The 13,004-nt window shown below is 37.2% G+C and overlaps 1 protein-coding gene across 1 annotated transcript in view; it reads left to right on the forward strand.

The window, feature by feature from the left end:
• Positions 1 to 13,004, forward strand: part of OTOGL (otogelin like) — a 98,401-nt gene that overhangs the window by 35,249 nt on the left and 50,148 nt on the right. Inside the window, exons 24-25 of the mRNA XM_075150518.1 lie at positions 434 to 541; positions 1,779 to 1,917. Of these exons, the coding sequence (XP_075006619.1) occupies positions 434 to 541; positions 1,779 to 1,917 (247 nt within the window). The remainder of the gene's footprint in view (positions 1 to 433; positions 542 to 1,778; positions 1,918 to 13,004) is intronic.

The raw sequence follows: 13,004 nt of genomic DNA on the forward strand, positions 1-13,004 counted from the left end.
CTCAGAACAGGATGGTTGCTGCCCTGCGCAGGGGAGCAGGCACATTAGTCCAGCTGCTTCCCTGGGACGAGGGAGCAGCAGAGCGGGAAGGGCAGCCCAGTTGCAGCCTTGGCAGCATGCATAACACACAAATGCTCTGCAGTGCGCAGGGAGGAGTACCTGCACTACCTGTGCTCTTGCATAGGAGTTGCTGCCCCACACTGACATACCCCTTTTGAGGAAGGAGAGCTGCAGCTGTGAACTTTGCAAGGTCTCCAGCTGTGCACAGTGGAGATCATTTGATTCGGACAGCTTTTGCTGCTGAAACAATTGTCCTTGGCTGGATGGAAGACCGGTTGCCCTCGGCAGGGTTTAGACAATATACTACACATTCAGTTATGTTGATCTACTTGTGAATGTACGCTTTCATCTTAATAATTCTTTTCTTTTGAAGGATGGCTGAGCATAGAGGGAAATGTTATATTCCTGACAGTTGTCCATGCACCTGGAAAGACAGGGAATTTCTGTCAGGAGAAGTGATAGTTACACCATGTTACACCTGGTGAGTGGCATGCATTTTGCATACTTCCAAATCATCTGGGTCTAGCCACAAAGTGAAACTGATACAGAAAATGTGTTGAGTACATTGAAAAACAAAAATGTATATACTTGTTTATAGACAGTTACGGGATATATCTTTTACTAGGCTCACTAATAGACTTGGAAGAGTAGGCAGACTTTTGGGTGAGTGCTTCTTCAGGTCTGAAAAGGAAGCAGGAGATATCCAAGTTAAAAAGCAGTCAAGAACAAATGCTTGATTCCACGCATATCAGTTAATCTTTGAAAGAAAAGACATTTGGCGTTTTGGAGAACAGAATATCATGAAAGACAACAAAGGAGAAAAAAAGAGAAATTAAAAGTATGACAGTAAATAGTTTGCTCCTTTGGGAAGTGGGCTGTTTGCAGCGTGAGTTACCAGTCAGCATGAGTGACTGTATAGGAAGAAGATGGGCAATAAAAAAAAAAACAAATAAAAGGCACCTTTTTTAAGGAGCCTTACCTAACTCATATTGATGCAAAACAGTTTTTCATCCATTATAATTTGCTAGCCAAAATATCTATCTTCAGTTAAATATATATTTAATAATAAAAAAAAGAAGTTTGGCATGGCAGCTTTTAATCAGTTAAAAACTTCATTGGCAAATCAACAGAGCTTATACACTTACACAAGCAAAACTAGAGGCTGTCAGTACTACCTTCATACAAATTCATGTAAGTCACTGAATGTAGTTGAGAGGAAAAGTAGTCCCACAGAATATCAGAATTTATTTCTTAAACTCATTCCATACTTGTCCGACACCCTGAAATCTTACAGGGAGCAACTGGAGGTCTTTTGCATTGAATATGTGCAGACTTTTATCAAAATTTTTTGAGAAAAAGTATAATATTGATGTTTTGTGAATAAGCGTGTTGTGGCATGGTGTCTTATCTATACTGGAGGCAGTGAGAGAAATATTTGCATAAGCCATAAAAATGTTAAGATTTTGCATTCATTTCTTAAGCGTTTTTATTGTACATATGTGCTGATGGCAAAATGCTCAACACTTTTCTGCCATGGCATCACCAATAACTTCAGAAGCAATCCATAGAATAGCTCTGTGTTGTAAGGTCTGAGAATTTTCTTCCTTTCATGAATTTCTGTATAACTTGAAATAAAGAACCCAAGAAAGCTTCTTCTTGAAAATAAAAAGAAAATGACTCTGCTATGAGAAGACACTGATTGTTAATTTTCCTTACAGTGTTTGTCGGAGAGGGATATTCAATTGCACTAGTTACCCCTGTCCTGCTGTATGCACTATTTATGGAGATCGACATTATTATACCTTTGACGGATTGGAGTATGATTATGTCAGTGACTGCCAAGCTTACCTGCTAAAGGTAGGAGGGTTGTTCATACATTTTCATGTGTCCAAGTGAAAGTTTCTGTGAGAGGGCAAGTATTTTGAACATCGGGAGATGATCTATAGAAACAAACATTAAGAAAACAGGTGCACAACAGAAGTGTCTGAAAGGAAGACTCTGTAAATGACATTTTGTGCTCAGCCATTTGAAAATGGTAGGTGGGTGTGTCCTTATGTATCTACGTGGTCTAGAGAAAAATAGAAAACAATGTTTTCTGTTCTACCTTAACCGTGATTTCATCACAATGAGTGAAGAATAACACTACAGAAACTGTTCTAGAACTAGGTATAATCTATAGATTTATTTAATAATTATCTATAAACTTTGCTGGCAGAGGGTTAATGACGACCTCTGAGGCTGCTTGGAATCCTTCCTGAATGTGATCTGCATCAGATCTGGAGTGTATGTGTACAATAATAACAAACACAATGATTTCATAATTCAACAATGAAATCCTTCATTGAGATTGTCTGGCAGCTACATGCTAATGTTCCTCATAGCACACATTTAGAGTACATTGCTAACCCTTTTTGTTTAAAAATACCAGTACTGACATTTAGAAATATATTCTAACAACACTATTGTTTATTATCATTGTTGCTATTATTAAGGCTAAGAGTCTGTCTTCTGAGTTGCAGTAATGTGTTTAGAAGAATATTCATTTCAACCCTGACTGTCTAACCTTAAGAAAAAGCATGGTTTCTCAACAAGGACTACTGTAAATAGTTTATTTCATGTACGCTGTAGTAGAATATTCACAGCTGTGAAATAAAATAGATTGGTTCCAGATTTTTTCTTTGTTTAAAAAAAAAAAAATATAAGAGAGAGGTTTGGTAAAGGTAATAAGGATACCTCATAGCAAACTCCTGGCGTGTATCATATTGTCTCATAAAAGAGCTCTTACTCTTAGAGGTATATGAACCTTTGCACAAACCCTCCTCCTTTAAGATGCAAAAAAAAAAAAGGGGTTACTTTACCTGTAAAATCATCTTGCCTGTATGATGAGGTGCAAAGGTGGGTTCTCATTTCTTAATTCTTATGCCATCCAGCCAGAGAGGTGTGTAAGGCAAATCTATACTGCTTTTTCAAACTTTAGTATGATACTGAAATGTTTTGCTTTTACAATCAAATGTCACCTACCACTCTACTGCATAAGAAAGTACCTATCTGGAAACAAACTATGGGGAGCATTTGGAGTCCAGGAATAAAGATGGCAGCCACATAATGAAGGCATGTGGCACACTGCCAACAGGCTTTTCTTCAGGTGAACATGATGACACAAATGACGAAAATGCTGCCTATATAGATCTGCTTTTCAGACTTTTCAGATTTTTTTCAGCTTTTCAAACTGTTTTTTTTCCCCAAACTTAGCTAATGTGAGAAAGTATGGCCTGATTTGTTCATCATTTTTCTTTCCTCTTTAGTATACAGAAAACTTTCATGATCTATATTGAAGGACTGTTTGTTATAAATTAGGCACTGCATAATTATGTCTGGAAGAGATGATGTATCTGTGGGCTCATTTTTGACTGTGAAAGGTTTGGAGAAGTTTTAGGGGGAAAAAAAAAAAGAAACAAAGGATGGGATCATATAGCAGATGCCCAAGAGCTTTGAGGAAACTAAAACACAGGACTGATGAACTATGTGATGTGCAATCCTGGAATCAGAGGAATGGAAGATGGCAGTATAACCAAATATTTTAAAAGGACTCTATGGCTGAATTTGGCAGAAACAGACCAATATGTCTGATTTACATATGAAGGAAATTAATAGAAATTATAATAAAGAGAAATGACAATTGGGGAAGAGTTGAAATCTTTTTTTTGTAAAATAAATTCATGCATGATGAATCTTCTGAGTTATTCCGTGAAGACAATAAACATATGGATGAGGATGATCAGGTCAATATGTGTGTGTTTTAGCTTAAAGACCTTTTGGAGAGAGATTTCAACAAATACCTTTTAGAAATTAATCCCTCATAGGATGAGAGTGAAGATTCTTTGAGACACAAATTAAAAGTTAGAAGTTAAAAGATAGGAATAAATGGCCTTTTTTAGAATGGAGAAATCCCGGTGACATCCCACAGGGATCCACGCTGAGACCTGCGTTCAGCATCTTCAGAAACAATTTTGAAAAGGTGATGTGAGAATTGAGATGGAATATGCTGATGGTAAAGAATCAGACTGCACAGCTGAAACAAAGATGGACCACCAAAAAGTTCAGATCATCTCATGGCAGAAAACACTGCATGATAAAATGGAGGATGAAATTCAACAATGAAATATGCAAATCAGTAAACAGAAAAAATAACTAACTATGCTACCATGAAGATAGGCACTAAATTAGCTACTACTATGCAGGAATGGAATTTTATGTGAGAAAAATATATGACACAGATGTAATTGGCATCTTCCTAGTAGTAGCCTGAGTGATAATCCAAAGTGTCATCTGTTCTCCAATTTCACGTATGCTTTTATTTGCATATACACAGTTCCCCCACAGTGATACCACATGCATATATGCACTTGTACCGCATACTGATATGGTTAAACTATGTTATATGTGCAGACATGATAGCATGATGAGGCTGCTCTTTTTTGAAATACGCTTTGTTGTTCCTAGAGCAGAGGTTTCCACAGCTGTCTCTTCATAATCATCCTCCCTTACATTGTGGCCAGGTGCAGTGACATTTTTTAATGGCAGTATCAGAGTAATATAATGAGTCTCCCTTGAGTTACTCTTTGTTCACAAGGTATGCAAGAGAGCCCTGTCTCTTATAGCCTGTTATCCAAATAAACAACCCAGATGAAAGGTGGGAAAGTATATGTAGTAGCAAAAGTTTAAATGTCTTGCCTAACACCTTGGCAGGTGCAGCTGTCCAGGGCAGTCTCTGCTATCTTATATACTTTAAACAAAGGTGGTGTAGCCGTGCAATAAGGGAAATGATAACTACAATAAATTTGTTGGCCTACTAGTTCTTCCCGGATGTAGAACTGAATCCAAGAATTATAATCTGAATCCCATGTCCCCAGTGGCACGAAAATGCACTGTTCCCATCCATGTTACCAGCCCTCACTGTTTGATTTGGCTGTTAGCCACCCTAAATATGATCTCTTTGAACAGCTCGTTAATTTGTCATAGTATTGCACTGTACCAAACAAAGAAGTCATCCTTACCTTTTACTATGTTTTTAATAAGGAGCTCTTGTGCTCTTATGGGAGAAAAATCAAGTATCAACTTTCAACCAATTAAGAAACTTCAAATTTTGTTTTCAACATGAGTATCATCTGTCAGGCGTTTTTGTTTAAGGTGACAGTAAGTGTATGAAAAAACCCTTTGTAACTGGTTCAACAGATATATCCATCGGTCAGAAAAGATTTAATGCAGCAATTAAGAAAATTAGGGCAGTAATATCTCATGAAATGATAACTTAATCTTTTTTAAGGAATTGGGAATTACATTACACACTGAGGAGTAAAGTCCCTGTATGGATAAATAACATTCACAGAGAAGACATCAATATTTGCTTCTAACATTTTAAAACCTCAGTAATTTCAAAGGAAAAAAAAGAAAAATCTTAGCAGACCAACTCATTTAAGTTTTATCAGTGTAGATCATGTAAACACTTCATTTCAGCTAATCTGAATGTTGATGAATTTAAGCCAACTAATTTCTTAATTAAAAAGATTTAAATAACTTGCTTTTTCCATTTTCTTGCTTATCTTCTGTCTTTGATGATGCTACATTCTTTCCCTTACAAAATGGTGTTATTTTTCTACCAAATTTTTACTGCGTGTTATTTGTAGTTGCTGTCTATTTCTTCCACTTGCCTGTTTCATAGACTTCTGCTTTTAAAGTAAAATTGCTGTCTTTCTATCACACGTGTTGGCCTTTTTCTAGCTTTGTGGTGGTTTTCAGTCCTGCAGTTCAGTGCGTTTATTAAGGCTTGTAGGGTCAGTGCCCTTGGAGCCCCTCAGACTTGTTCTCTTCTGAGAAGCAGAACTATATTTTCTCTGATTTGGGGGAGTCTCCAAGCAAGAGTTTGGAGGGTTAGTCTACTCATCAGAATATCCTCGAATGAGACGGAGCTCTCTTGTAATGCTTATCTGCCTTTAAAAAAAAACCCCAAAACAACCCACTGAAGTCCTTCCATTAACTTTAGTAGGTTGTCAATAAGGTCCTAAAGCCAAGAAAAGGAAGGACTGTTTTATTCTTGTATCCTGAAAGATGGAGGTCAGCAGACCTAAGCCTGCATCCTCAAATATTCACATTTTATGGATTAGTCCTAATTTTAAAGTACGCCATAAAAATATTTTCACTTCTTTTCATCTGACTTTGAGGGTTTGGCCATTTTAAAGTCACCTTTTTAATCTTTTTGATGCAACCATGAAGGCTCTTTTAAATCCAAAGTTATCACCCGATTTAGTGTGTTGGAGGATTATGAAAGCAACAACCAGACATTTGATCAAATAATTTAACTGTTATGCCAATTAGAAGTGCAGATACAACTCTTTTAGGTCAGGAGACACCACATGAGAGCCCATTTGTTAAGGCAGAGGTTCATTTAACAAAACATGCATGATGTTTCCCAAATGATTATCCTATTGATGAGCAGTCCCCAGTGTTAGATACCTGGTCTGCCCTGGGGAATACAACAAAGGAGCTCTTTTCTTGCATACCCCTTCTTTTGTAACTTGAGGCAAGTTCAAAGCTCTTATTTTATGATGCTTTTATTAGAGTGCTTAATACAGAGGTTGACTGATGCACTGATAATCTTTTACCTGTTACTTGCTGATATATTTATCTTGATTGGTAAATTTGTTAAATAATGACTGGGCATTGGCTGGAGCAATCACACACAAAGCAACAATTCTTCAATTACTCATTTGTTACATCTGAGGAGGCAGAAGTAGCCTTTAACCCATTTCCCCTTATTGAATACCTGTAATTTTTTGTGCAGCTTTTTTCAACATCATTTGTGCCAGGTATCCAGTCTGTAGGTCCATGAAGTTGGCAAACCTATAGAATGAAATAGTATTTTGCATGGTCTCTCTCGTAGCCTGTTTGTAAAATAAATACATTCTGCTTGCTTTTAGTCACCCTATGGAGGACTAAAGCTGCAGGTTCATGGTTAACCAACATTGTCGAGCTGACTGTTTATAGTTAAGACAAATATTTTCTTTTAATAGAGTCTGAAGATTTTAATGGGAAAGTAAATAATGTTGAATTCGAAATTACAAATGTTTTAAATTGGAAACTGGACTCTAAAAGTAATTTTCATCTATTCAGGGAATAAAACTGTAACATGGGGTTCCAATCAGAATGCCTTTCATTTTTTCATTAACATGTCCAATCCTCAAAGCTACATTCCAGCAAATAGTTGCATGAGTAAGTGATGTGCCAAAATATGTCCACCTAAAACACTTGTCAAATAATTTATAGCAACAGTAACTGTGTAGAAATAATGATGTGTTTCTTGACAATTTGCATGCAAATTTGTGTCCAAAAAAAGAGAGATTACATTTCAGTGAAAATATTATTTACTGTGAATAGTTTGACCTGCTCTACTCACAAAGAATACCAACAGTTTGCTTTTCATCAGTTCCATGACTTCAGAGGAAACCTTTCTGGATGCCCTCTTTTTTCTGGTTCTCTGGAAGTCCTGTAAGGGTCAGTAGCGAGCTCCCTGTGGGACACATCCCTTTGCATCTTTGTCTTCAGCTGGGAAGCACAGTGCTCAGATAATGTTGGCTTGTACCTGTTTTTCCATTTGCTCTACCCCTTCTGTGAGCAAAAGGTTTGATTACACTTGGCAACGGATTTATGCTCTGGTTCCATTTTCTCCAGATCAATGATTTCAGACTCAATTACCTCTACATGCCTTTCCGTCTCCACCACCTGATTCTCCAAACCTTTAAATTATGCAGTGAATGAATCACTTTTATTCTGCAACAAAGGAAATATTTCTTTCAATTTGTGCAGATTAGCATGGAGGGCTTCCAGGAAAGGCTTGGGGAAAAGTTTCTTGCCATAAGAATGGCAATTTGGAGGCAGTGTGTGCATGATGTGACTCAGAAGTTGGATCCTCTTTCTGAGGACCTTGCCATTTAGCGACCACACAGCTTGAAGAAAATGACCTTTTCACCTTGAATTTCTGCTTTTGGGTGAATGTTCAGCATCCAACAGCCCTTTGGCTATACTGACTCTAAAATGTTATAATCTGATGGCTGCCTGAAAAGGCCGTTCACTGTAAGAATGACTGCCTGAGTTGGATCACCTCTGGTGGGTACAGCTTTGTGGATTGTTGATGCCCATCTTCTACTGATACAGTAGTAAAAGCTGAGCAAAAACCAGCATTGTGTGCTGCTGTTTCAGGAAGCTGTACGATATGTTGGCAGCAGTAAAATGAAAGTCTTCTGCTGTGTTTGAAGTGGGAGGATGCTCAGGCTGGTCACCTGTAGATGCTGCTTAGCAGTTTATGGCCTCTGACTCTGGGTGTTGTCGGTGAGCTATGAGAACTGTGAATTAAATTTACTCTGGTTTAGGTCAGGATATGAGTATTTTTGTTTCTGAATGCGTAGAAACTAAACTTCAGCCGTGTAAATGAACACATTTAACATTCATTATATTTAAAAAAAGAAAAGCTTTGTCCAAGTTCCAGCTTTCTAGCTCCTGCCATCATTTGCTGGAGCCCAGAAAAGGCAAATTTATCACCACTATGTCTTGTCCTTTTTTTTTCCTGTTATGTTGTGCTTTATCCTTACAACCAACAATGATAAAATATTGACATTTATCATGCAATTATTAATAAGACAATACTAATAGGTCCCATATAAATACCTGTTTAGACATTTAAAACTAACACCACCAACTGTGCTGTTGATTTGTGATTCAGAATAGCTTGTGTTGCAGAATGTGTCACTTGGAAACGAATATTTGAATGTTCACAATCCTTAATCTTCAGAATATCTCATTTTTAATTAGAAAGGGATTGCAGTAATGTGGCCTGTGCAAAAGCCAAATCTGATACACAAGCAGGCAAAGCTAAGTAAATGAAACAAAAGAAAATCTGCTTTAAATGATCTTTTCTCAAACCTTTGAATATAGTTCTCTTAAAATATAAAACAGAAAACCAAAACCTTTCCAGTGATCTCTATCTGATTAATCAACTTTTTCAAAATTAAGAAACATTGACTTAGAACAAGGTTTTGAAGTATATCAAGTAAAATATTCCCTGTCATGTACTTTTCATTATTAGCAGTAGATTTTAAAAAATTATTTGGATTTAAAAAATACTGTTGACAAAACCTCAGAATATTCAACAACTCTATATTGCCATAAAATCTACTACAAAAACCCCTATGTATAATAAAGAAAATATGATATAATGATTTTTTTTTTTATTGCTTGTATACATACACACAGATACTTGTAATGCATCTTTCTCAAGAGTTGTTGAGAGTTTATTCTGCCTGAGGTGTATCCTTTTGGGAAGTCACTTTTAAAGAAATGGGAAAGTGTTATCCTGGATGCATTAGCAGACATCTGGAAGTTGTTTGAGGGTGAGTCAGTAGCTGGAATAATCTCACTCCCTTTGAATTTGCATCAGTGAATCTACTCAGTCATGTTGCTCTCCTCCATTTCTACTCAACTGTGCTACAATGCCAGAAATGTGTCATACCTTACAGGTGTATTGCAAGTTTCTTTGTCATATTTTAAGTGAAAATAATCACATAACCTGCAGCTCTGCAGAAGATGCTGAGGAAAAGAGAATTTATGTGCATGTGTGTGTGCACGAGCAATTTAGCTCTTAGGTTCTCAGTTCCTAAATGTGTTTTTTTTTAAAATACTTGTAGAGAAATACATAACATCAGTGGAAAAATAAGTACTATTACTATTCCTTTTCTCTCTCCTGTAAGGGGATCACCTACTGTCTTTCCTATAATATTGTTGCCCAACTTTCACCCGGGTTTCTTCCCAGAGACAGTGTGTATCAGTGCCATCTGCTGACTCCAAGCAATATTGTTCCAATGTTTGAATAGCTATGGGGAAAAGCATTTGATGATACAAATTTGCAGAGGATGCAAAAGCAGGGATTAAATAAAGTTACACAGAATTTATATATATAATTTTGAAATGGTACAGGAGAAATTCTGTACAAAACAAAAGAAGCCTTCCAATAGGAGATGCTTCTTGGTGTAAATTGTGAATGAGTTTTGTGTAATTAATGTGTTTTCACTGATTATCCATCAATCCCACCATAAAATGGCACAAGAAGCTAACAGAACAAGATCATGTCAGGTGCCAAGGCATTTGTCTGCTCTCCAAAAAACACTTAAATATTTATGCCTAAATGCTGACTAAATCTGGGCTAAGATGCTTTACTTCTCCTAGCATCAAGCTCCTAGAAGTAATAGTTTCAAATGTTAAGTTCCTTCAGAAGAAACTCAGAGCCCAATAAACAACCACCAAACCAATTCTGAGTTTCCATAAAATTTCCTGCAAAGGTTAAGTCTGAGCAGAGCTGGTGGTATCTCTCCAAAAATATGTACGAAGGAGAAAGCAAATTCTACTTTTTAAACTACTGTATATTTTTTTCAGTATTTTTAGAGCTTTTTGCATTTGTTTGTGTGTGTGGCTATATATGAAAACCTCTAAGGAGTCATTAAAACAAAAGGAAGATAGGACTAATCTGTCTTTATCCAGTTCCCAGTATGTCCCTAGATGCTTTTATGGCCACCCTAGTTTGCAAGCTAGCATATTGTAGGGAACAAAACAAAAAAAAATGGGGAAATCAGAGTATTAAGAATGGAAAAGAATAAGTCTTTACACTGAATAGTTAGAAAGATTTAAATGAAACTTTCAGAGAAGATAAATACAACCACTTTTAAATTGTCTTCTCCCAGGCTGCATTTTGATTGTGTAAGCACACTGCACAGTGTTGTTATTGGTTAATAGCGATAGAAAATTTCTAACGGGATATTGAAATAGAAAGTTTCTAACAAAAATAAACCCTAGCATTCCCAAGCACTACTTTAAAAAAAAAAAAAAAAGGAAAGCAGTGCTTTGCTTTTTCAGCTAGGAAGAAATATGGAAAAAAAGTGCAGTGAAGTCTAGAAAAAGAATGTCCTGAGAAGCGGGACTGACAATGAGCTTTTGACTGACTGCCCGGAGCTGTGACTCTGTCTTCCCTGTTGCTTGGCAACTCCATGTTATCACAAAGAAACTGATATTAAGTTGGAACAGGCTGGATATGGTAATTTACGTGGGAAGATACTCTTGCAGTGGGAAAACCATTTTATTTCTAGTTTCTGTCAGCGTAAGTAGGTTTCACATGATGAACTGTAGTACATCCCCTGTTGGGTGCATTTTACCTAAAAAGGTAAAGAGCGACTCTGCCTTGGAAAGAGACTGTGCAGAAAAAAAAAGAAACCCAACAAAAACCCCCACCTTGTTATTCATTAGACCTGCTCCTAGTGTCTACTCAGACATTTCTTCCAGCAGTAGTGACAAAAGCTTGTTTTCATACCTGTGTGGATCCACTGCAGATTAGAGATGGAACTCAATAATTATCATTTAGATTATCACAGTCCCTAAGAGCTGTTGAGATTTGCCCAAAACCTCGCTGTCTTATACAAACATGATCCTCACTTTATCTAATTAGTCCCTGTTCTTTCTTTTGCGTTGGCAATAGTTAAGTGCTAAGTTTCAATGGCACTTTATTTCTTCCCTGCTGAAAGAAGAGGCTGCATATGTAGCCGTTACAGAATGATTTGAAGGCCATGATAGAAACTGTCATTCAACTTTGAATTTGGCTGGTACTGTATGGGTGGGAAAAGACCCGGTTTTTATTGAGGTGTATGGAGAGAATGGCAAAGGTATGTATATAAAGCAAATCTTATTGTGAAAGCTTTGAGCCACAAGATGTAGGTAATCCATACTGGTGTTTTTACGTTTGGGTTTAGGTCTAAGATTTAATTGGAAAGAGAAAAAGCACAGAAGACTCAGGATTTAGTGCAAACCACTTTTTCTTAAATGTCTGGTTTACTCGTAGCTCTACTGAACCATCACCACAGTCTCTCTGCATTTCCATCCTGCACCATTTCTAGTAATATAACACCAACATGCGGTCCTACAAGTAAGGAAGTTCTTCACATGTCTTCAGGACTCCCTGTTCTGGCTTTGGTCAGCAAAACACTCCCTGTCTCCAGGCTTCTGTCTACTGCAGAGTTAACTTGAAATATAACTCAACTTTTGCCCTTGGCTCAAATCCCAACCATACACAAAAACTTCTGACTTGAGTATGTTGATGCTGTTCAGCTGAAGGGATTGGCCTGGACTGTCAGAAGGCACAGGCAGCAGCTTTAATTAGCATAGCTAATACAGCTAACCGGTGCTGCTCCAAGAACTTGTCTTCATTGCCAAAAAAGGTGTATTTTTACTGTGGGGTAATTAGCCTGAATTAACTATCCTTATTTAAAATAAAGCCCTCCATCTCTTTTCTTACAGCAAAGACATTGCTTCCCTATTAACTCAGAGCATCCCCTTTTGCTGAGGCTAAGCTAACTGAAGAGGAATGAACTCTGCAATGAAAACAGCCCACACTGTCCTAGGCATCAAATAGACCCGCAGACTGCAAGCAAAGTCCTTTTCTGAACTGACTCATGGTAGTGAGGTAGCTTCCTTGCTCACTTTTCATTTGGCCAGCAAAGAATGTATCAGCTTGCATCCTATCTACCAAACTAATGAGTTTGTCTCCTTTTTAATTTACCACATCACCTCCAATAAATCAAAAAATGCTCTGGGCTGTTATCTGACTTGGAGAGGAATAATTACTGGACTGACTTCAGCAGCAAGCCTGGCTTAATTAAAACACAGTGTATTTCCCAAAAAGGTAGTAACCAATTTTATTCTAAGTGCAACCTAAAACAACCTTACAACAGAATGGAACAGATGAACTTTGTTTTACCCTGAAGCTTTCAGTAATTTTAAACTGATTTCCCCTGCTAAATCATGAAAAGCTGATTTCCTACACCCCCTTACCACTAGCAGCTAGTGGCTAA

The sequence above is a fragment of the Calonectris borealis genome, chromosome 1 (genome assembly GCF_964195595.1).
Source record: "Calonectris borealis chromosome 1, bCalBor7.hap1.2, whole genome shotgun sequence".
NCBI classification, from domain to species: Eukaryota; Metazoa; Chordata; class Aves; order Procellariiformes; family Procellariidae; genus Calonectris; species Calonectris borealis.